This window comes from Podarcis vaucheri (assembly GCF_965113315.1).
Source record: "Podarcis vaucheri genome assembly, chromosome: 2".
NCBI classification, from domain to species: Eukaryota; Metazoa; Chordata; class Lepidosauria; order Squamata; family Lacertidae; genus Podarcis; species Podarcis vaucheri.
In genome coordinates, this window is record NC_138760.1 from 48,151,178 (window position 1) to 48,174,162 (window position 22,985).

At 44.2% G+C, this 22,985-nt stretch overlaps 1 protein-coding gene across 5 annotated transcripts in view; it reads right to left on the reverse strand.

Moving 5' to 3' along the window:
• Positions 1 to 458: 458 nt before the first annotated feature.
• EVI5L (ecotropic viral integration site 5 like) overlaps positions 459 to 22,985 on the reverse strand; it is a 54,854-nt gene continuing 32,327 nt past the window's right edge. The window contains exons 9-21 of one of the 5 annotated variants that reach the window (XM_082214701.1): positions 21,524 to 21,621; positions 18,385 to 18,445; positions 17,746 to 17,799; positions 16,684 to 16,716; positions 9,858 to 9,998; positions 8,572 to 8,700; positions 7,883 to 8,023; positions 7,392 to 7,550; positions 6,919 to 7,065; positions 6,183 to 6,278; positions 5,560 to 5,655; positions 5,242 to 5,352; positions 459 to 4,522 (exon numbers count right to left, since the gene is read on the reverse strand). In XM_082214701.1, coding sequence (XP_082070827.1) covers positions 4,211 to 4,522; positions 5,242 to 5,352; positions 5,560 to 5,655; positions 6,183 to 6,278; positions 6,919 to 7,065; positions 7,392 to 7,550; positions 7,883 to 8,023; positions 8,572 to 8,700; positions 9,858 to 9,998; positions 16,684 to 16,716; positions 17,746 to 17,799; positions 18,385 to 18,445; positions 21,524 to 21,621 — 1,578 coding nt within the window. In that variant the 3' untranslated portion in view covers positions 459 to 4,210. The remainder of the gene's footprint in view (positions 4,523 to 5,241; positions 5,353 to 5,559; positions 5,656 to 6,182; positions 6,279 to 6,918; positions 7,066 to 7,391; positions 7,551 to 7,882; positions 8,024 to 8,571; positions 8,701 to 9,857; positions 9,999 to 16,683; positions 16,717 to 17,745; positions 17,800 to 18,384; positions 18,446 to 21,523; positions 21,622 to 22,985) is intronic. The other 4 variants (XM_082214702.1, XM_082214704.1, XM_082214703.1 and 1 more) reach the window with 4 other exon arrangements.

The following is a 22,985-nucleotide window of genomic DNA, read 5'->3' on the forward strand; positions in this document are numbered from 1 at the left end:
AAAAGTCAAAGCAAGATTGTGAGGGTGGCAAAGGGGGGGGGGCAGGTGGCTTAGCATGGCCTTTCTATGCCTCTTGGAGCAGAAAAGCCTTGCTCCAAGACACAAACACAACGCTGCCTGAGAGGGTTTTGGGGCTGCCAGACTGGGGGGCTTCAAATCTTCTTCTATCCTCTATGCCAAGGCAGAAGCTTGCTTTGTAGTCCATGTGTGGATAGTACGCAGAAGACCAGCACTTCCACTATGCAAGTATCCATCCCATGAGCCCCCAAAACACACCATAACCTTTTAAGCCAACGATTACCACAAGAAATAGGAAAATCCCTTTGAGATCAATACAGTACTTTTTTTGTTTTGTTACCTTGATTTAAAGGGATTGTTTTTAATGACCTTAAGTAGATGTGCATGAGAAGTAAATCACTTCAATATAAGCAACAAGGTTAGGGTTTTCTTTAAAAAAAAAAAAAAAAAAGCTACATGACCTAATGTTATTCAGCTCACTGGGGATTATCCTCACCTAGCAATTAGCCAAACTCAGTGGGGAGAAACAGGCTGCATCAGCTTGAAGCCGTGGATCGAGTCCCTTGTGCTCAGTCACAAATCATAGCAAAGTTAGAATTGCCCTTGCCCTTAATGCTTGTCATTCTTCCATGGTTCCAAGGAGTCAAATTAGGCTTTCATTAGGAATAAACTACTGTTTTTAGAGCTTTACTGCATGTTATTCAAAATAATTATTTCATCATATGGTTGTATGTTGCTCGCTCTGAGCATCAAAAGGATATAAATAAATATTCCTTGCCGGAGTGCTCGTCCCTTACTCTCCTGTTGTTGCATGGATCTAGTCTGAGAGATCAGACAACTCTGGAAGAAACCACTTATCTTGAGCACACTGTGATTTCTTTTACAATATGGAAGGGAAAATGCAAATTTCCTCTTAGTGTGTTTTGCAGGTAAAGCAGCAGTCGGAGTAATCAACTATGTAGCAACTTTTGGTAAAACATATGGCCCCGCTCTACAGCCATAGTCTCGAAAGCACTGCAACAGGGGTGACAGAAAGGTGAATAATTAATGTAGTATTACCAATGTCACTTCAGGGACAGTCATGCTAGAACAAACTTAAAAGTAAGGCCTGCACATCCAAGTGAATTTCATATGCAAAACAAAACCCAAACCCTGACAAAAACAGGCCAAAGAAGCCGCTTGGATTCGATTCTAACAAAAATATTCTCCCATTTACTCCAATGTAAATCTGAAACACTAAAGTCAACGGGGTTTTACTCCAGATTTAGAAACAGCAGCGATTAATGATCTTCCTAACATGTAGCCTTGGAGGCAGCGAGCATTCGGGTAGCACTACACAAACAAGTATCAACAACAATTGCTAGGAATTATGATGCACAAACCGGCAAACAGTTTCACAAGCCATCCAAAACTGCAAACATGTGCCCACTGCTAGCAAATAAATGAAATCAGACTGACACAAGGAGATCAAAGCAACAGTTTGGGCTGAACTCTTGTTTGGACCACATACTATGCTGCTGGATTGAGGGGGTGGGGTTGAGGGGAGACTGAAAAATGGTACAGAAAGTCACAGAGATTTGGCAATACGGTGCAGCATGTATATATAGAATACATCTATTAAAATATGCAAGGTTATACCAAACTGGAGCCTTTCCCCCAGGCATATTCATATAAGTACATACACAATACTTCAGGGCCACCCATGTGACAGGCTGGGCCAAGTGGGTGCAGCCTTGTCCTCTTGCTTCTGCAGTGTAAATGCTGGGTTAACCTCACTGGAGGAATCCAGAGTTGGGGAGGTAAAATGACCAACAAGGCTTGCCTGTAGCTAAGAGGCATGCAGCATAAAATTTGGGGAGAAAACCAAAGGAACTCCTCCTTCAACTATGGACCAAATATATTGCAGATCCATGCCAAGTGAAAAATCATGGAGACCTCTTTCAGAAAGAGAGGCCCATGCATCTCATACAGAACCTTCATTAGATTTATTGTTGCAGGTTTTAGAAATTAGGCAAAATCAAATGGAGCATAAATTTGTACAAGCTTGGTATAAGGAAACAGATGAAAAGTATGCCCATGACAACAAATGCTTCTCCTTCCCTAAAAGCAGAAGCATCCCACAGTTTAGGAACTATCTGGTACTGTCCAGGGAACATTCTCTATAACCAGGGATGTTGCCTAATGAAGCTGCCTACCTGCTCGGCAGGGTGGAAATTCTACATCTTCAGAATTCGGCATCCTTCACCGCCTCCTTCACAAACCTTCTGTGGAACCCCTCCTAACACCAGCTGGTCTCCACCTTCATTTGCAACAATGCCTTTATTCAGACACCTTGCAAGACACAATACATTTCGCACACCAGAACGTCCTTGAGATCTCTCTGTCACCAGTGGAAAGAAAGTGTGACACGAGAGAGGCCTTGCTGATTTTAATCTTGGACTCTATTGTTAAGAGGGGAAGGAGCCAATTATCAGGCTTCCTCCCCGTGTTGAAAACAAAGAGGAGGACCATGAATTGCAAATACAGAGTGATTTTTGGCTGGACCAAATCAGCACCATGCCGCTTCCCAAAGCATTGCTCCACGGGTTCCCTCTAGTTGGTGTGGCTATGTCAGCATTGGCCATGGCAAGCGTTCTTGTTGAGAAATCAATGTTTCTCCCCCACTACCCCAAACAGAGGTCTGCTTCTGTGGAGCAGAGCTACACATTATACAAGCCTGTCTGAAGGTTCACATACGTGCAGAGGCAGGAGTGGAAGGGGCACATAGGGTTAAGCACACACCTCCCACCTGATCTCCCCTGCAACCCTCCCATCCCCAACCCGATAGTGTTAGGAGGCAAACAGTGAGCTTCGAGCCTCATGTTTGCTTCATATGTAGTTCCACTACAAGAGTCTGTGCATTTTCACTAAAATAAAAAAAGATTTTTTTTAAAAAAGGGCAGAACCTGATGTTCAAGCAGCCCAAAATTCTCATCTCTTTGTTTGTCAAGAAGAAAATACTCTTCAGGCAATTCTCTCAGGTGCCTAAAAATTCAGCCACTTGCACTGGCCTTGTAAATCATGAACAGACTAAAAGTCCAATAATGGACCCTTCTTTCCTTAAAAAAACCCCTAGGGTTTGGGTGCTTTGATGGACTGCCACCCCCCTGAAGCAAGCCAGGCATTGGTAGGAACTTTGCAAGAACCAATGTTTGAAAAGATAGCCATAAAGGTGGAATTGAGAAAGAATACTGCATCAGCTCACACAATTCCAGGCAGGGAATTCCGGAGGAACTGTCACTGACCATATGGATTAAGGCAACGCCTAAACTCCTGTAATGGTTGCAGCAGAACAGAACTTCAGGCAAAGTGAGACACAGAAGTTACCAAGGGGAACCCTTCCCTTACCACAATTAAATAGAAAAGTTGTCATACCTTTAGCTACAAAAGCAGTTCTGGCTGCTCCTTAAAAGTCCTCAAGATAATTAAACTTAAAGCTTTATGCCAAGCATCCTCTAAGGGAGACTGATTGGCATTGCACAGTATAAATAAATAATATACACAGAAACAAAAATAAAATCTCTCTCTCTCTCGATCCAAGCCACCTCTTCAGAAGCACTCTCTCTATCCACCCATCCTTTCCTGGGCTGAAAACCACAAACGAGTGTGGAGGCGTCCAACCTTCTTACCTCTCTGCAGAACAGCAGGGGAGGGGATCGCATATAAATAAAAGGAAGACAGACCCCTCTCATCTCTCCAAGCACAGCAAGGAGACAGAGGTTCATTACTACTGGACTGCATTTTATAGAACCAGCGGCCTGGTTGCTTCTGCTGTCCCTTCAAAGTTCTCAAGTGTGCAAACCTTTGTGTGTAAGGAGGAAGTTTTTTTTAAAAAAAGGAAAAAAAAGGTGTGGAAATGGTGGGTGGGAGGGTGGGGGATGTGAATGAGGTCAATACATGGATTTGAACCAGTGACAATAGAGCTGGAAAAAAAGGCAGTGCAGACAATGATCAACGGAGGTGGCCCATGTAATGCAGGCCAGCTGTAGGACTGTCCGTCCCCCATGCCATCTCGGGGGCACGGTATTCACTGGGTAAGGGGGCTCTCCGCTCTGTCTTGCGTGATCTGTCTGTGACCTCCACACCCTCAGTACAGCGTGGCCAGAGGGAGCTGGTGCCTTCCAGACAGACTTGGGACGGCAGCACCACTTCCTCATTTGCTCAGGGCTTCTTCGAAGATGATCTCGCCATTGGGCTCGGTGGCAGAGGCAGGGTCGTCCGCATCGCTATCCGTGGTGCCATCGCTCTCCTTGCCGGAGCTCTCGGCCCCCCGTAGAAAGTGCGTGCTGTGGGGCGACAGCGGATACAAGACATCCTGCAGGGCACCTACCACCATGGGGCTGGTCAGCAGCTCCTCGTCGGAAGAGTGCAGCGAGTCGTCATCCACCGCCAGGTGACTCACAATGTGGATGCCGTCAAAGCCCATGGAGTCCTCAAAAGGCTTCTGTCCCTTCATCAGCCGAATCTGCAGGGAGAAGGCATTAGGGCCAAGATAGGAAGGGGGGGGGTCCTGCGAACCCTCAGAGTACAACTCCCACTGTCTCTGACCCTTTGGCCATGCTGGTTGGGGCTGACGAGAGTGGGGAGCCCCATGGTATCCAGAGGGACGCAGGTTCCCCATGACTGCACTGGGACAGCCATGATGGACTTGGCACTCTGCCTAATGGGACCGTTAGATTACATTAACTCTGATGCAGAGAAAGAACCCAGGGTGGAGAGGACGCCTCACGCAGAACATGCACAAAAAGCTCCTGAAAACAGTGGAGAGCCTGTGCTCAGGGAGTAAGTTGAAATGGAAGCCGCGCCCCAGATCAGAGGTTTATCAAACAACATATACAGTCTCCACCCTGGTTGGAACAGAAGAGCACATTTGTCTGTGTTACATGAACATGCCCTCCCAGGGTTGGCAAGGGCTGTGAAAATGAATAACTTTTGAGAGGGAAGACTTTTCCGCAGGTGTGCGAGAGGCAGAGTTGGCTAGCTTTACAGCAAGAAAAAGGGGATTGATTTTTTTTACATCACATAGGTGTGGGGGGTAACTTACTCTGCACCTTCCATCATTACCCTAGTTCTCGCCCACTGAAATCTCCTTCCTATGCCCCGGACAAAGGCTCATGGTGAGAGTCTTTGGAGCTCCTTTGCAGTGAGTTCCAACTGGTAGCCAACCACCTGGTTGACTCGCACCTTAAAAGCTGACTTCTGATCTCTATCAGCTCCTGAGGAAATCAGCAGTTTTGTAAGCCCCAGTCGCTTATGTCTGTTCTCCAGCTGGAGGCCCTGCACAGAAATAGGCAGCTGGAGAGAAGGAATGGGGACACAGACGGAGGCGTATTTGTATTCTTCGATTGCAAACAATAAATATTAAATCTTCAAAAAGAAAAACAGGCAGCCGTGACTTGATGCAGGGTGCTAACGGAGGCCAGCAGAGAAGACACCAGAAGTCACACAACCCCAACCCCTTGGTGGATCCCTCCTCCCTTTCTCCTACTAGTTTGGGCTCACCTCTGCCTTGAGCTCATCAATCTGATCCTTCAGTTCACGGATGTACTGGGAGGAGTCGGAGTTGTTGAGCTGGCCCTGAATCATCCCTTCTTCCCTCTGTGTGGAAGAAAGAAGAGATGGGAATTGAGAAGAGCCAGGTGCTTGGCAGAGAAGGAAGTGGAGAGAAAGCACATTTGCTTCCTCCTCCTCCCCTTTGTAGGCATTATTTCACAGACTGCACAAATGAGCAAGCACTTTGTCTACATTATACAAATTTGACACAGTCCGTGTGGCTGATTGTTTATGTTTTGAAAAAGGAAACTGCAGAAACAAGAGAGTCTGTATTTCCTATGCAGAATTCCTTATGTAAACAAAAGTTGAATGCTTGATCTTCAGGTCTCTTAAAAAAAAACAAAACCCTACTTGTAAGCTGTGTAAGCAGAACTAAAGAAGGGGACCAACACTGGCTACCCCTGGTTTAAACAATGACAAATAAAACATGTTTTCAGCCCCCAGACCTCTCAGCTAGCTGCAGACACAAAAGGAACAACAGTTCATACAAGAAGAAACAAATACTCCTGGGGGGAAATGCTGCTTTAGGTACAAGGCAGGTTCATTGCTCCTTATGCTCCTTGCTCCCTAACCTGGATCTCCAGCTCAGCAATCCGCTGCCGCATCTCTGCCACTGCAGCCATGCTGTCGGCTTCTCGCAGGCGCACAGCCATCACCTCTTCTTTGCTCTGAAACAGAAAATGCAAGCCAGTGGCAGCAGCCCAGTGGAGTGCAAGCAACAAGGTCAGCCAATGGGGGCGGTGGCCAGTACATTGGGGTTGGGGGGAGGATCGCCTGCAGTTTCTTTTGGCAGCTGAAGATCTCACGAGACCCACAATGAGTCACTAAACTACCTGGAATTCCCAGGAATACACACAGGACACTGACTAAAATCCAGGACAGCGGCTGAAATCAAGGATGTGAGACGTGCAGGAGCCCAGTCTCTTCTTCAGAATAAACAGACAAAATCTGGGCTCCCCATGGATGTGTTTGCATGTCATGGTAAATAGTCAATTGTTTTTCATGAATACACAAATGGGCACCCGCTTCCTTCCCTCCTTAGCATGAAGCCACAAATCACAACCTCTGGTTTAATGTTATATTGAAATGGGAACGGATGAAACAAACCACAACTGGTAAGCCAATGCAGGGCATCAGTGCCAAGGAACTGATTTGGAGGGTGGGGTGTATTCTGTAAATTTGCATGATTTCTGCTCTGAGTTCCTTGACTTCAGAGCAGCAGTGCAGCAAGATTCCTTCCTTGTCATACATGAAAGGCTTAAGGGAAAGCAGCCTATGTCAACTGCATGGCATTAGACCAGATCTCACCTTGCACTCGGATTCAGCATGCTTGCGCTTGGTCTCACTCAGCTGGGTCTGCAGCCCCTTGTTCTGGGCCGTAAGGTACTGGACCTTTTCGTGCAGCCCAGCACACTCCTGCTCCATCCGGTTTAAATGGTTGCTGTGGATCTGATCCTGGAATAAAGGCAAGAAGATACTTGGACACTTCCAAGACCAGACACGCTTATGACAAATAGGTTGGTGTGCACCATATTCTTACATGGCACACTCTGAGTGTACTCAATAAGTGCCTATAATACAGTAGAAAACCCTATACTTTCATTGTTTGCATGTTAAAAACCCCACAAACCAGGTCTTCAGTTAAGGAAATATGTTCACATTGCAAGTGGAAAGATCTCAAGTCAATTTCTAGCCATAAGAATAGATGGGAAGAAATTTTATTTTTTTCAAGGAGTCATAACTGCAACTCAACAACAGCAACAACAACAAAAGATTGTCACCTGGGTTTCAAGTTCCACCACCCTCTGACGCAGTTCACGGACTTCAGCTTGGGCCTGCGTCTCACGCAGACGGAGGCTCATCAATTCGTCTTGGAGGTCATTCATCGTGTTCTTGCGAGGAGACTCCTTCCATCGCCCGCCTGTCCGGCTCAGGTGGGCCTAGAGTGAGGGAGACAGAAGGATAACATTCACATCTTAGTATAGGCATATGATGCTCATTGGTCTCAACACTCCCATGTGCTCTACTTTAAGACCATGCTATTTCCTTATATGCTGTGATTGCTTATATATCTAACTAACTTTTATTTAAAACCCTTGCTTGGTATGAGTATCAGATATATTGCTATGTAATTTACAGGTCAAGCCCTTGCAGCCTTCCATAAAAAAGGGGGTTACCACATGTCACCCAAACAGCAGCATATAGGAATTCAGCAACAGGGACAAGGAAGTAGGGCACTGCTTTAGCGGGCCACCATTCCAGTGGATCATACCTGCCAATTGTCGTTGAGCTCCTTCACCTGCTGCTGCAGTTCCCGAAAGGATTTCATAGCCTCAGACTCCCGCACTTTCATAGCCTTCAGCTCTTCCTGAAGGCGGGCCACATTGTTTTCATCCGGAAGCAAGCTATTCTTCTGCCGAGGGAAGAGGGTTTGTGATATTGTTGAAGCATTTCAACCCACTCTGGTGCCCAAAAGTCCAAAATTCTGAAGAGTGCAATCAGGAAAACCAGACCTCTTTAAATATCACGCATGTAACCTAGAGTCCCAGGGTGAATATATCCAATAAGTTCTGGTGAGTTTTGTGAGGATGAATCTCACCCAAAATTGCTCTTTCCCTGCTACCTTCCTTTGATGACAATTTCTCCTGAATGCATCCTGATAAAATCCGTATTTAAACTGCCCTTGGAAAGTGCAGTTTTCAAAAGTTTTTCTGTAGAAACTATTGATGCAACCTCAAGGTGTATATTGAGAAAGGAAGACTAATCATAGAAGAGCAAACAAGAAAAGGTAATCTCTTGACTTTTCCTTGCTGAGACTGATAAGTGTAAATTCACCCCCCATAATATCAACATGAGCATTGCAGAGAGGTCTGTATCAAGCTTTTGGGAGCTCAGGCCCTACTAGCCTAGGTTGCTTTCTAAAACATGCATGTTTCATGCTAGACCTTTTAGCCAATGTACCTTCTCCATGTCCAGCACTTTGTCCTGCATCTCTTTAAGTGCACTCAGGGTCTCAGACTCCCGCAAACGTGACTGTTCCAGCTCTGTTTCCAAGTGACTCACAAACTCCTCAGAGTAGCGGGGATTTCCCTGCAAACAAGATGAGAAACGTTGATAAAACAAGAGTGGCTGGGACAACCCAGTTGGATGGGCGAGGTACAAGTAATATAGTACAGTGGTGCCTCGCAAGACGAAATTAATCCGTTCTGCGAGTCTCTTCGTCTTGCGGTTTTTTTCGTCTTGCGAAGCACGGCTATTAGCGGCTTAGCGGCTATTAACGGCTTAGCGGCTTTAAGAAAAAGGAAACAAACTCGCAAGAACTCGCAAGACGTTTCGTCTTGCAAAGCAAGCCCATAGGGAAATTCGTCTTGCAGAACGACTCAAAAAACGGAAAACTCTTTCGTCTTGCGCGTTTTTCGTCTTGCGAAGTACCTCTGTATTATTATTATTACTACTGCTACTAGTTCCTAGATGTTGCAACCATCCATAAGCCTTCAGGTAACAAATGCCATCTTCAATGTTTTCTACAGTTTTTACTGCAGTGGTTGAGCGTGTTTACCAAAATGCACTTGTAGGGGGCAGAAAAGTAGGCAGGGAGATGTTTAACATTCTGCCACTGACCCTCCCCTCATGTCAAATTTGGCCCATGAGGCAGCTCCTGAAAAGAGATCTGGCCTGTGCAGCCAAAAAGATTCCCTCCCTCTGCACTAGGAAGACAAAGGTATATTTACTCAGTGCACATTCATGTGTTCATTAATGTTCTTAGTGACCAAAATATGGCAAAACTAATTTTTAAAAACCCATGAATTTGAGTGCATTGAATTCTCTGTGCTATTAGGAAGAGAGAAAGAGAGAGAGAGGAAATAGGGGCTACTCTGTACTTCTTGGGCCAGGAAAACCACCAACACCAAACCAGTTCACCATACTTGTCGCTCTATAAGACGCACCAGACCACAAGACGCACCTAGTTTTTGGAGGAGGAAAACAAGAAAAAAAAATATTATGAATCTCAGAAGCCAGAACAGCAAGAGGGATCGCTGCGCAGTGAAAGCAGCAAACCCTCTTGCTGTTCTGGCTTCTGGGATAGCTGCGCAGCCTGCATTCACTCCATAAGACGCACACACATTCCCCCTTACTTTTTAGGAGGGAAAAAGTGAGTCTTATAAAGCAAAGAATACGGTACTTGTACCTCTTTAATTTCACCCCCTCCCCGTGCCCCGGACTGTTTCATTTGTGATGCCCATCACCTGCTGTTCCTGCAATTGCCGAATAGTGCTTTGAGCCTTCTGCAAATTCTCGGTTGCTGAACTGCACTGTTGCTTAACCACTGCCAGTTCTCGCTTGATGATGTAGTTCTCTTCAGCCTCCTGTGCGCGGGTAACTTGGCCCTGAAAAACGAGACGAGAAGCTATTATCTCAAGAGAAACACACCCACGTGTCATTTCTCTGTGGGATTCCAATTGAAGATGTGCACTCTCCTCCACTGCATCACTATGAGAGGCAATTCCATGTCCCAGGAGTCCCTTAGTACTGGGGAAAGTATTATCACCCCCAGCCCTCAGCTAAAGTGTGCAAGGTGATCTTGAGATGATGTATGAAATCAAGCAGGTATCCAAATGAGGAAATGTTGTAACAATGGGTGTCTGGGTACATGTGTGATTTGGTCATGATAAAGAGACAAAGTTTCTAAATACCTCAAATGACAATGCCCGAAAACAGCTGGCCATGGAACTGAATGGAAGGGAGGCTACCCTCAACTTAATCTTAAAAGTCACCCAGGACCGGGTGCAAGATGTAAGTGTTGATGAGCCAACTGGGAACTGTGACCGGTGTTATCAAATCCAATGTAGATGTAAGTGGGACATTGCCAGCAAAGTCCAACAGTTACATTTGACTTCAAAAAAGGAAAATTCTCAAAAATGAGAAAACTGCCATTCAGCTTCCTTTTTACCAGTCAAAAGGGTCAAATCTCTCAAAGATGCTTGCAAGTTCTTCAAAACTATGACAGAAGCCCATTTAGAATGTACAGGAAGGCATTAGAGGCAAGAAGTCTTCCTTCAGAAAATGAAAGTCCTGCCGAAATGTGAAGAGCAAAAAGCAGCATTGATAAAATCAAATCAAATCAAATAAAAAATAAAATAAAAATAATTTATTATTTATACTCCGCCGATCTGGCTGGGTTTCCCCAGCCACTCTGGGCGGCTCCCAATATAATAATAATAATAATAATAATAATAATAATAATAATAATAAAGTAATAAAACATCAAACATTAAAAACTTCCCTAAACAGGGAAATGCAAAGAAATGCAAGCAGACAACAAGGGATGCAAAAAAAGAAAAGTTTGCAAAGCACATCACTAAAAACATTAAGACCAACAAAAAAATTGAATACAAAAAAAGCAGGAAACTGGGAGGCAGTTGGATCTTTAAATGATGGGGGAAATCAAAGGAGTGATAAAAGAAGAAAGTGAGATTGCGGAGGAGCTGAATAAATTCCTTGCATCTGTCTTCACTGCAGAAAATGCAGGGCAGATCCCTGTGCCTAAGCTGAAGCAAACCGGTGAGAAGAGGTAAAGTTCTAGGCATCACTGACAAATTAAAACCAAACAAATCACCAAGTCCCATTGGTAACCACCCGAGAGTTCTTGACGAATCCTTCAAACAAATAATATATGGCTTGTCCCCAAGATCAGTCTTGTATGGAAGAGTATAAATTGGCCACTCTAACACCATTTTTAAAAAAAGGAGTCCAGGATGGATCTGAGAAATTATTGGCTAGTTGAGCTCTCCTCCTTTGACAGGTCATTTTGGCAGGTCAGCAACACAGCAAATCCCAGCGGCACTGATCAGCACAGACACCAAGCTTTGCTTGCCAAGGAACGATCAGGAGAGCACTTTAAAGCTCCCCATCTTTACCTGTCCCACACCTGACATCACATATAGAGCAAGTGGGTGTGGTTTGGTGGAAAAGAGTCTTCTTGGCAGAATTAGGACTGTTGCTGTTCTTTAGGCTGCAGTTTTCCTGTCTCACTAACCTTTTAAAGTCCTTTGGGAGTATCAATAAACATTTGGATAGGTGTGACCCAGTCAACCGTACGTACTTAGTCTGACAAAAAGCATTTGATAAAAGTCCCTCACTGAAGATACCTGAGCTTAGCAGTCATGGGGTAAGAAGAGAGGTCATTTTATGGATCAGTTATCTGGTTAAAGAACAGGAATCAGAGAGTTGGGGGAAATGGACAGTTCTCACAAAGGAAGGATGTAAGAAGTGGAGTCCTACAAGGATCAGTATTGAGACTTGCCCTGGTAGTTGGCCAATGAAAATGCAGACTTTGTGTGCGGCAAATGTGAAAAAGGCAAATTCCATGTTAAGGAGCAGGGACCTTCATAATGCCCTTATACAAATCTGTGATGCGACCGCACTTAGACACCACATCCAAAGAAGTTATTTGGTAGAACAGAAAAAAAGTTCAAAAACGGACAACCAAAATGATGATGAGACTTGAACAACTACCTTGGGGGAAAGGTTACAATTTTGGGGGCTTTTTAGTTTTGAAAATATGGCCAGTTAGGTGTGGCATGACAAAGTTATATAAAATTATGCACACAGAATGGCTAGCGATACGTCTCTGCCTGCCACATAGAATACCAAAACCCAACACCATCTAATGAAGCTGAATGTCAAAAGATTCTAGAGAGACAAAAGGAAGCATTTTTTTCACAGTACATAGTTGCAACCACAACATATAGTAATGGCCTTCGATTCAGATGGTTTTGAAAGAGGTTTGTGAAGGATAAAGTTATTAATGGCTACTAGCTATGGTGGCTGGATTGCTTCTAGTATCGGATGCAGCACTTTTCCGAATGCCAGCTGCCTAGAATGCTGCTGTGTGCATGCTCTGTTGGTGGCCTTCTCATAGGCATTTGGTTGGCCACTCTCAGAACAGGATGCTGGCCTAGATGGGTCTTTGGTCTCATCCAGCAGGGTGGTTCTTAAGAGGTTTTTTTTTTTTTTAAAGTGGTAAGCAGAGTAGCATTAATTACCATACCGGCTTCCCAAAGCATTGCTCCAGCGCTAGCCAGAAAAAGGATTGTGCATGCAGGTTTTGCTCCCATTTTTATTTCACTTGGTTGACTAAGGAGCGCACCAATCTTTTAATGCTACATGTGGTTCAGTCCATATGACCCCACAAGGTATATGAAGGGGGGCTGCTCCTTTGAAAGCAATCCCATGTAAAACCCTTTGCATGTGTGCAAAGCTAAGCTATCGCTTTACTGAAAAGGCTAAGCTAGAATCCATCTCTCTGACACAAAGTGCTTTGAATGGAAGACTTTGATACATACGCTGCTTTAAAAGGGCAATGCCCTGAAGGCATCTAGCCCAGAAATGCTATCATGCTTCTCATTCCAGTTGTGCAACACTGCCCCCCAAAAGATTTCCAGCTCCCCCAAATCTACACAAGGCCCATTTAATACAACCCCCAGATCTACATGCTCCGAAAGGGCCTGTTACGTTACAGAAAGAAGGTTTTGTACTCTTAGATTCTGCTTGGGAGGCACAGCCTGCAGCAAGGGTTGGGGAGGGCCAAAGAATTTCACGGCTTTCTAGGCGCAACTGTAAGAGATGTGTGCCTTATTAGTTAAAAATTGTAATTCCTAGAAACTGTAATATTTATATGCCTTATGTTAGCATAAGATGTGAAAACATAATGTTCCAGGAATTTGTCTTTACACAGAGCCTGTGCCATCAGCCATATTGTGTATACAAGGAACAGATTCACAAATTCAGAGAATACCTGTGGGCAGAGGCAGGAAACCATTTAGGTGAAACCACAAACCTTACCTTCTGCCCTTGAGAGGTATCTGTGACTTGCCCATGGACTAGGGGGCAAATGGGCTTCATAGGCTGAGGGAATGTGAGCCTCCTTCCTCTTTCCAAGCCTAATACACCACACCAGCTTTTCTTCTCTGAATAATACCATCTGCATTCATCATGGTTCCTCCCCACCCCAAGTCTTTTCCGGCTGGCAAAGATCTTAAGTAGGTCCTCCATCAGACTTAATTAAGAACCACTTGGTGAGTGTCTGGGACCCATTAGAAGCACTACAGTGTCTGTCTCTAATTGGAAGCACTGTGTGCTTTTGCAAAATAGTTACCCTTAGCTGTACATCAATGTGTGTGCCGATGAAACAAATACACAGGAAGAAAAACACAATGAGATAGCTGCCCTCAGAAGCTCAGGTGTGGTGACCCAGGAGGGCATTTTCTGTGGCAGTTGTGGAATTCCCTCCCCCACAATGGTGTGTCTGGCAACTTCACTGTAGTTGGTGAATACAGATGTGCCTCTTTCCCCTGGCCTTTGACACTCAAGAAATATTTTAGGACCCACACAATTTCTGTGGCTGTAAATTGTGGTAATAAAACAGCAGCCGCTGAGGAGTGCAAACACAGACAGACGTGGGGGGTGGGGGAAGGTTAGCTTTGAGAGATCTTTTAGAAAAGATCTCCCCACCACCCCCTTTACTGCCAATTTGTTGTTGTTGAACAGTTGGCTCTGTCCTACTTTATTTCATGATTAATTTCTGCAATGAGAGAGGGGTGGAGATGTCTATAGACATCTAAGTCTGGGCCAGAAGCAATAATATGGGAAGCTGTATGAAAAGACTGACGGACAAATTAATAACTTATTGAGCTAACTTGCAGGTACACATGTAAGGAAGCTGGGGTCTGATGAATTCATAGACAGGGCAGTCCTTTTTGTGCTTTCTTGCACTAACAGGACGAGAAGCAGTATCCACAGTTGCCTGGGGATTTGTGTTTTACATATCATGCCAATACCTCCCAACTTCAAGCAGTGCTGCTACTACTAAAATCTAACAGAGCTGTAAAAGATTCTGATTCCCATGAAAAACAGAATTCAAGCCTAATCCTGTTTTTGGACCCTAAGCAAAACTTTATTCAGTGGCATGTAGCATCAAGTAACTGAACAGGATTAGTTTAGAATAAGGGTTAAACAGGCTGTCATTCAGTGTTAATGCTAAACAGCTGAAAACTTCCTATTTGTACAGCACAAGAAAGGACCCATGACAGCAATAAGAACACTGATGAAGAAAAACAGTAAGTATTCTTATTGGGAAAGATTGGTGTTCTTACAAAATAGGAGGTCCTTCCCTTTGAAATCTGAGTGTGGCATTCTCACAGGACAAGCAAAGTATTTGTCAGTATTGGTGTTGGTTATGCCACTTCCACAATCAGATGCCAGACCTTGTTTGCAACTTCTGAGTTTGCCCAGTATTTGGGGCATATACTAAGCTTCCCATATATGTATCTCAGTGCAAGGAAAGAAGTGTTGTACCCAAGGGAGGGTTTGTATGAGTTGCCTCTCTGCCTGCAGGCATTTGAGGCAATAATACAAGAGGAGTTCTGTAGTATAAGAAAGTCAAGGTGATGTTAAGTCATCCACATAATCTACCTTACAATTCTAAACAGAGTGGTACACAACTCTTACATAATTAGCAAAAGTATTTTGTTCAAAAGTAGCCCAACGTTAAACACTAAAGGTAAAGGTAAAGGGACCCCTGACCATTAGGTCTAGTCATGGCCGACTTTGGGGTTGCGGCGCTCATCTCGCTTTATTGGCCAAGGGAGCCGGCGTACAGCTTCCGGGTCATGTGGCCAGCACGACTAAGCCGCTTCTGGCGAACCAGAGCAGCAACACGGAAACGCCATTTACCTTCCTGCCATAGAGGTACCTATTTATCTACTTGCACTTTGACGTGCTTTCGAACTGCTAGGTTGGCAGGAGCTGGGACCGAGCAATGGGAGCTCACCCCGTCACGGGGATTCGAACCGCCAACCTTCCGATCGGCAAGTCCTAGGCTCTGTGGTTTAACCCACAGCGCCACCCGCGTCCACGTTAAACACTAGTTGGAACTAATTTGCTATAACCGCTTTGCCCACAAGGTGCACTCCAGATGTTTGGGTCTATTATGGCCATCAACTCTAGCTATACTGGCTGGGGCTAATGGAAATTTAATCCAAAATATCTGGAGGTGTTGGTGAAGACTGTGATTAAGAACCTCGTTTTTCAGAATCCTGAAGGTTTTATTCCCATGCATTTCCACACAAAACTCAGAAGCAGATGTTTAGCTAAGAGCAGTTTTAATGATTTTAGCCTCTTCTCCTCCTTGCAGCTATAGTTTATATATTGGTGTCTTGGAAGAAAATTCATCCACAGATTAAAAAGATAACCATGGAGAAACTTCCAATATCCACATCTACAGCCTGTTCAGAAAGCTCCCAACAGAACCCCCTGCAGCTTTAATAAACCCTTATTTCTTCTATGACTTTGCAGAATAAAGAATGATGGGCATTCACACCGAAGACATGTAATTTCCTATGGAAGCAGTATCTCCATAAAGAAAGTCTGCACGCTGTTTCCCATATAGACGTGATATCTATGTAAGAAATTAGATATCAAGGATACTGCAGAAAATGTTTTTCTGTGCAGTGATTTTCACACAAGAGAGGTGTTGTAGTGTCATGGTTCTTCCTCTGACACTTCCCTCACCCACCCACAACAAGTAGACGAGGGCTACATTTTTTAAGTCTCTACAGCACTGTATCCTAAAACCAGGTAAGTTAGCCAGAGCATTGTTAATTTTGTTTCTGCTTAAATAAATAAATAAATAAATAAATAAATAATAATTGATCTGCTAAGACCCAGAAACTTTCAGCCAGTTTAAGTCAGCATCGTTCTAGCTAAAAGCCAATCAGCAAACAGTGATGTAGAAAGCTACGGCTTCAGAGCTCACATCCTTAGCTGCATAAAACAGGAAGGATTGCAGCATCCTTAATATCACATGATCTAATGGATGCAACTTAAGAGTCCCCCTTTAAAGAATGTTACGGGTGATTCAAGAACCAATACAGAATTGTTCGTCTGAACTCTTCTGGGTGGAAGTGCCAAGTAAACCCAAACACAAAGATAATGCTGCAAGTGGTTTTTCTGTCCTGGAATGAAATGTTACACCAAGAGGAGAATTAGAAATAAAAAAAGGTTGTACCATACCTGGATCAATCTATCTGCCAAAGCAGCACTCTCCTACAGACTCAGAAGAGGGAGATCCAGACAAGGAAGGAAAGGTGAAGGAAAGAAAAAGATACAAAAGCAAGGTCACACACGCACTCTATAGCTAGAAGCACAGAAGAAAAAAAGATAAAGAACCCAACAGAGCCCAAGTAGAGAACTTCCATTCCAGAACAGTGTCCAATCTGCAGCGTGACACTTCCCTTTATGGAGAAAGCAAGGCACATTTTATGCATGTGCTTTGTGCCTGTCCACAGGGGAAGGCAAACAGATATGGATTCCCTCAAGAAAATCTTGTCTTGCATTAACTTCGCTTCAATCCTGCAAATGCTGCAGCGGCCTGTAATTTTATTGCCCATTAGGTCAATGGAAGAGATCTTATTTTAGGAATCAAACTTGTGTGTTGCCCAGTCTCCAATTAGCCAGACTCCCTGGAGTTGCCAGACTCTGGGCAAGTCTCCAAGATCTCTGTTAACAGTACATCAAAACGGGGCCAAATAACTTCTGTATTTTTCATGTAAAACTTTAATATTTAGCACATAATAAGGTCATCTGAGGTATATGGCACAGCATAGCTGAAAAACAATGAAAGGTTCAATTGCCGCACTGTGAAGTCCCAATAGTAAGCAGGCTTGGACTGTCCAGAATATAATATAAGTTGCTTCTGGCTTTAAGTTATCATCCAAGCTGAAGTTTTTTGGGCTGACAATATAGTCATGTGTCTGCAGCTCCTGCAGTTTACCTTTTCCATCTTAAAGAGTGCAGGCAGCAGATCACCAAGGTTTTGCCGCTTCTTCATTACCAGCAAAGGTTGTGAGAGAGCTGAGTAACACTGCTTCGGACATATATTACTCCCTACCCTCCTGAAATAAAAACACCCCCAGCAGTCTCTGTGAAGGTACGCAGCAGAGACTAATGGCTAGCGCCCTGAGTAGTGTCCACAGTCAACCGGGACAGTCGGTTGTGTAAGGCCTCGTTTTTGGTGGCCAAACTAGTCTGGAAGCGGAGGAAGTGAATTTTCATGCGGCTGGGTACTCTCCTCACCTTCTCCAGGGTCTCAATTCGCTGTTTCAGAAGACGGTTCTCAGAACGGAGCCTCTGCAAGCGAGATCAAAGTCAACATGCATTCTAATCTGTAAGAATCAGCTTTTGTTAAGCGATGGCCAGCATGCAGAAATTATGCTGAAATCCTGAACTAGAGCCATCTGCACAACCAGCTGATTGAATAACCAGGAAGCAAGCATTACACCAGAGAGAGTGAGAGAGAGACAGATCTTAAAGTTCAGTATAAAAGGAATGCTTTTAAAAGAACTAAGGTACACAAAAGGAGCCAAGGTACGTGAGCTCTTGAACTTTTGCCTGAAGTGCAAGAGTTTCTATAACACCAGAGGACACAGTAGAAAGAATGCAAGCCCTGCAGCAGACAGAAGGACCAATATACCAAGGGTGCAAGGCACTGCTATGAAACAGCAAAACCATCTATGTGATCTGACCATTGGACAACACTGCGCACCCTTAGGATAACAGTGTCTTGAGGCCTTGCACTGGAAGAACAAAGAGTAAGTTGACTCGATTTTTGGGAACGGAATCATGGGGAACACCCATGTTTTTGTTCTATATGTTGCCATATGTGCAAGACAAGTGCAGGAATGTACAGGGGAGGGAGGTAAGGAGGCAGCTTACCTTGATTTCAATCTGCTCTTCCATCTCTCTGTTTTTGATTGCAGTGTATTCCTTCTCTAGTCTGCAACACAGGCAAGATACAGTTCACCCTGATTCTCCCTACAGAACGCCAGCAATTTGGAGATGCTCTGAGAGACAAGCCTGATATGATAGCAGCACATCTGTGCATTTAACGCTTGATCTGCCCCCATCACATTGAAAGAAGTCTATTTGGGTTAGAATTTAAGGAACATGGGTAATAGGCTTATGGGTAATAGGTGTTTAATCTTTCCCATGCTTGCCAGTTAATTAACTGGCACTGCCTGCCTTGGTCTATTTTCTCCAAGCTAGGCTCATTTCTGGTACAAAAGTCTGGGCAATGAACTGTCAGAAGGTGAGCAGCCTGTGAGGTTAAGCTGCCTTCGCCAGGATGCTCTTTTTTGCTCCTTAAACCAGATCCCACCCCCTGTTTTCTATGCAAAAATCAGATTTGCTACAGTTGCACCCAACCTGGCTGCTAGAGAAGCCAAGGACTGGAATAGCTGGACAAACACAACTCCAAAGTCTCCCGGGTCACACTTCATGATTACTAAGTGACACAAGGCTGCCTGCAGTATTTGTCGCACGATCAGGAGACTTTTAAACTTCCAATTAAATCAATAAGGAATGGTAATATATGATTCAGCTGCATCCGCTAGCAGTTAACATATTGACCCTAAAACTGGCTATGTTTCTAGTCTCCTACAACACAGTATTTTACACTCACTCTCATGCTACTCTGTACCGAGGCTGAATTGCGTTACCCCTTATGTGCCCACTCAAGTGCTTTAACCTGTGGAACTGGCACTGTTACAGGTGTCACATAATGCTTGTGAGATCTTTCAGTGTAACAGCACCAACACTTTGTTCCCACCTACCTACTGATTACAGAGGCACCTTCACTGGACTCTCTCTCTCTCTTTTAGCACTTGCTAAAGCGTTTTTGTTGCGGCAAGCTTATCTCGATACACATGATATGTTTTAATCTTCTTGCTATTCATTTTAACGATATTTAAAATGTTTCATTGTTTTGAACTCTTAGTGATTTTAATATTTCTTGTAAAAAGCTCAGGGTTTTTATTACAATCAAACAATATAGAATTTTTGTTAGATAAAAATAAATAAAATAGATGGGACCCCAGTTTACAAATATGTTAAAAGGCAGTCAGGATCGCCTATCTTTAAACAGATTTGATATTTAGGATGTAATGTACACAATTAGCTAGTTCCACAAAAAGCCACACCATGCTCTTTCCAACCCCTGAAATTTATCTTAAACTGAGCGAATGAAAAAACACAGGGAAAGTTAAGTTTTAGTATTGGGTGCTTTTTGATGTTGTACTAATTCAAACACTAACCTTACCTTTCAGGGTTGTTTTCTGCTTGCTTCGTTTTGACTAGGAGTGGAGTTTCCCCAATGTAATATTTACCATGGTAAAAGGTAAAGGACCCCTGACAGTTAAGTCCAGTCACGGACAACTCTGGGGTTGTGGCGCTCATCTTACTTTACAGGCTGAGGGAGCCAGCGTTTTGCCACAGACAGTTTTTCCGGGTCATGTGGCCAGCATGACTAAGCCGCTTCTGGCGCAATGGAACACTGAAACCAGAGCAGCGCACGGAAACGCCGTTTACCTTCCTGCCAGAGCAGTACCTATTTATCTACTTGCACTTTTTGGCGTGCTTTCGAACTGCTAGGTTGGCAGGAGCTGGGACCGAGCAACGGGAGCTCACCTCGTCACGGGGATTCGAACCGCCGACCTTCTGATCGGCAAGCCCAAGAGGCTCAGTGGTTTAGACCACAGCGCCACCCGCATCCCTTGTTTACCATGGATGTCCTTTAAATCATGTGATTTTTGTGGGTGTTCTTCGTAAGCTTAAAGTAGGATGATCAAACCCATCGAAAAGGACAAGCCACAGAGAGGTTTCTTGGTGGATAACCATCAGTATTTTCATTGCAAATTCCAAATCTCCACATACACTTACTGCCGGTTAGAACTTGGTATCTTAGCAATTAATGAGAGCACCATATTTTAGAAGCATGGCACAGGAAGAGTTTCCGATCAGATTTAGTCTCCCTGTTTGAACTTTTGTTACAAACAATGGTTCCAAGTTCTCTCTCCCTTCCCATTAATGTTTAAAGACTCTGCCAAATTATACAGCCAACATAGTTGGAATGGGCTTAGGGTAGGAATGGGAGTTTATTTTTGACTGGGTCAATTTGCTTAACTTGCACTTTAATTATGTTAATGTGTGATTGTAAAGGGATTGTTAAAATCCATGAAGCGCACAAGGAAAGTAATAAACACACATAAGATTGAGTTAATTCTGGACAGCAGGGGCAACATCCAACATGATGCTGAGAGAGTGGATTCCTCCTTCTGCTCCTCCGCCCTGCAGCCTCCTGAATGTCCCAAATCTTGCTCCAGGGGGTCTTCCAGCCCTCCAAAGCATATTTGGTGGGTGTGCAGAGGGCTGTAGAGGGGAGAAGAGGAAAGGGAAGTCCCACTGGGCAGGTGGAAGTCTGTTCTGCTAATGTGTGGGTACAGCAGGGTATCACCTCAGGTCTTGTGAGCTGAGGGAGACAAACACCCATAAGAAAAGGTGTTTCGTGTCTACAGTCAACAAAATTAGGTGCTACTGTGTCCAAGTTTCAGCAATAGTCCATGACCACTTCTCACAAACACTATCTGGTGAAAAGGCCCCTTTTACGTGCCACCAATCATAACAGAAAACCCTGCTTCTGGCAATAAAAATTCCTCCAAGAGAAATTCCTTTGATATACAGTGGTACCTCGGGTTAAGTACTTAATTCGTTCTGGAGGTCCATTCTTAACCTGAAACTGTTCTTAACCTGAAGCACCACTTTAGCTAATGGGGCCTCCGGCTGCTGCCACGCCCCCGGAGCACGATTTCTGTTCTCATCCTGAAGCAAAGTTCTTAACCTGAGGTAATATTTCTGGGTTAGCGGAGTCTGTAACCTGAAGCATATGTTAACTGAAGCATATGTAACCCGAGGTACCACTGTAGCTGTTCAGGAGACTTCCCACATCAACCTACGCAGCTTTCAAAAGAAAGCGACAAAAGACACTTATATATGAGATATATGATAAAGTAATACTTACCGTTTCATTTTCTTAGGGTTGTATTTGACCTGGTAAGCCTTAAAGATCAGCTTATCAGGACAGTTTTCAAACTGATGAGGAATCACCTTCTGGAAATACTGTGAAAAAGGCAACACTGAAGTCAGAATGCGCCTAGGATACATTCCCTGGTCAGCAAACCTGCTTCTAACGTCCAGCTTAATTGTATCTACTTCTTCCCAGAAAGCTAAGACAGAGGGAGTGGCCAGTCTTTGGAATGCTTCTTGTGATATAAGACTTCTAAGTGCTGCTCACTTGAATATTACCTCTTGAGAATCACACAATCTAGCATTACGGTCTGGAATGGAAGTGGGGGGGGGAGCACTCCTGACCACATTTGTTTTAGTGCATTAAAAGCACTTTAAAAAACGTTAACTCTTCCCCACCTCAAGACACATGTGCAATACACCAAACACACAGGGCGGGCCTCAAAATAGGCTGCCTATAGGCTCCATCCTTTGCTATAAGATAGCTTGGAAGTGTTTGACATCACCTCCTAAAACAGTGTTGAAGCAGCAAGGAACAGGCAGCAAGGAACTGCCACCTTCAACCACTGCTGCTATCACCAGGGTGGGGCCCTTCTCTGCCCTCACAGAGGCCCCCAGTGCCAACTTCTTTGCGAGAAGTGTCAGGACTACCTTCTCTGGTGTGTATGTGTGCCATATTATCAACTGTCCCCGATTAGACCACTTGATGTGACAGGAATGACAAGAAGCTGGCAGATTCCAGCTAGGCCCCATTCTCTATGGCCAACTTCTAGGAAGGCTGGGTCGCTGGGCTATTTTTAAGGATCTGCCAAGGCCTGCTTTTTAAACTGTGAGCAGCCTGTTCCCATCCAAGCTGATCACTATGAGAACCTTGTAACATTAATCATTTGGTGACCAATATTTCTGCTTTCACTCCCTATCCCCTTTCCCCCCAATTTGTGAGTGCCTTTTTAGACTGTAAGCCTGAAGGCAGGGACTATGCTGTTTTGACTGGGTGATTTTCCAGCTAAAGAGCATAGTATAAAGGCTTTGAATAAGATGTATTCCATGTTATGGGAAAACTGGGTTGACCTGCAGTGGAGATCTGGTATAGACAGACTAGATTTATTTCAGGAGAAGAATGTGTTTAACACAAAACTCACAGTGAAAATATTACAAATTGGATAGGTCCTGGCCATATACTTAAAACGTTTTTATGCAACCCGTCAGCTGAAATTGCTCCCAATCTCCCTCTGCAAGGGTGAAGTACCAGGATCAGCTTTCAGAAGATTTGACACTTCAAAGTTGTGAGTCAACACAATTTAGATTGATTTTTACTGCCATTTTTGTTTCTGTACCTTCAGCAATTTTTTTCTGGCATTATGTCTTTAGTCCTAAAGGCTTAAACTTTGTAAGTTCAACCTTGCAATTTGCTACCCAGTTGGGTGGATAGTACTTACCCCAAATGCAAGCCCACC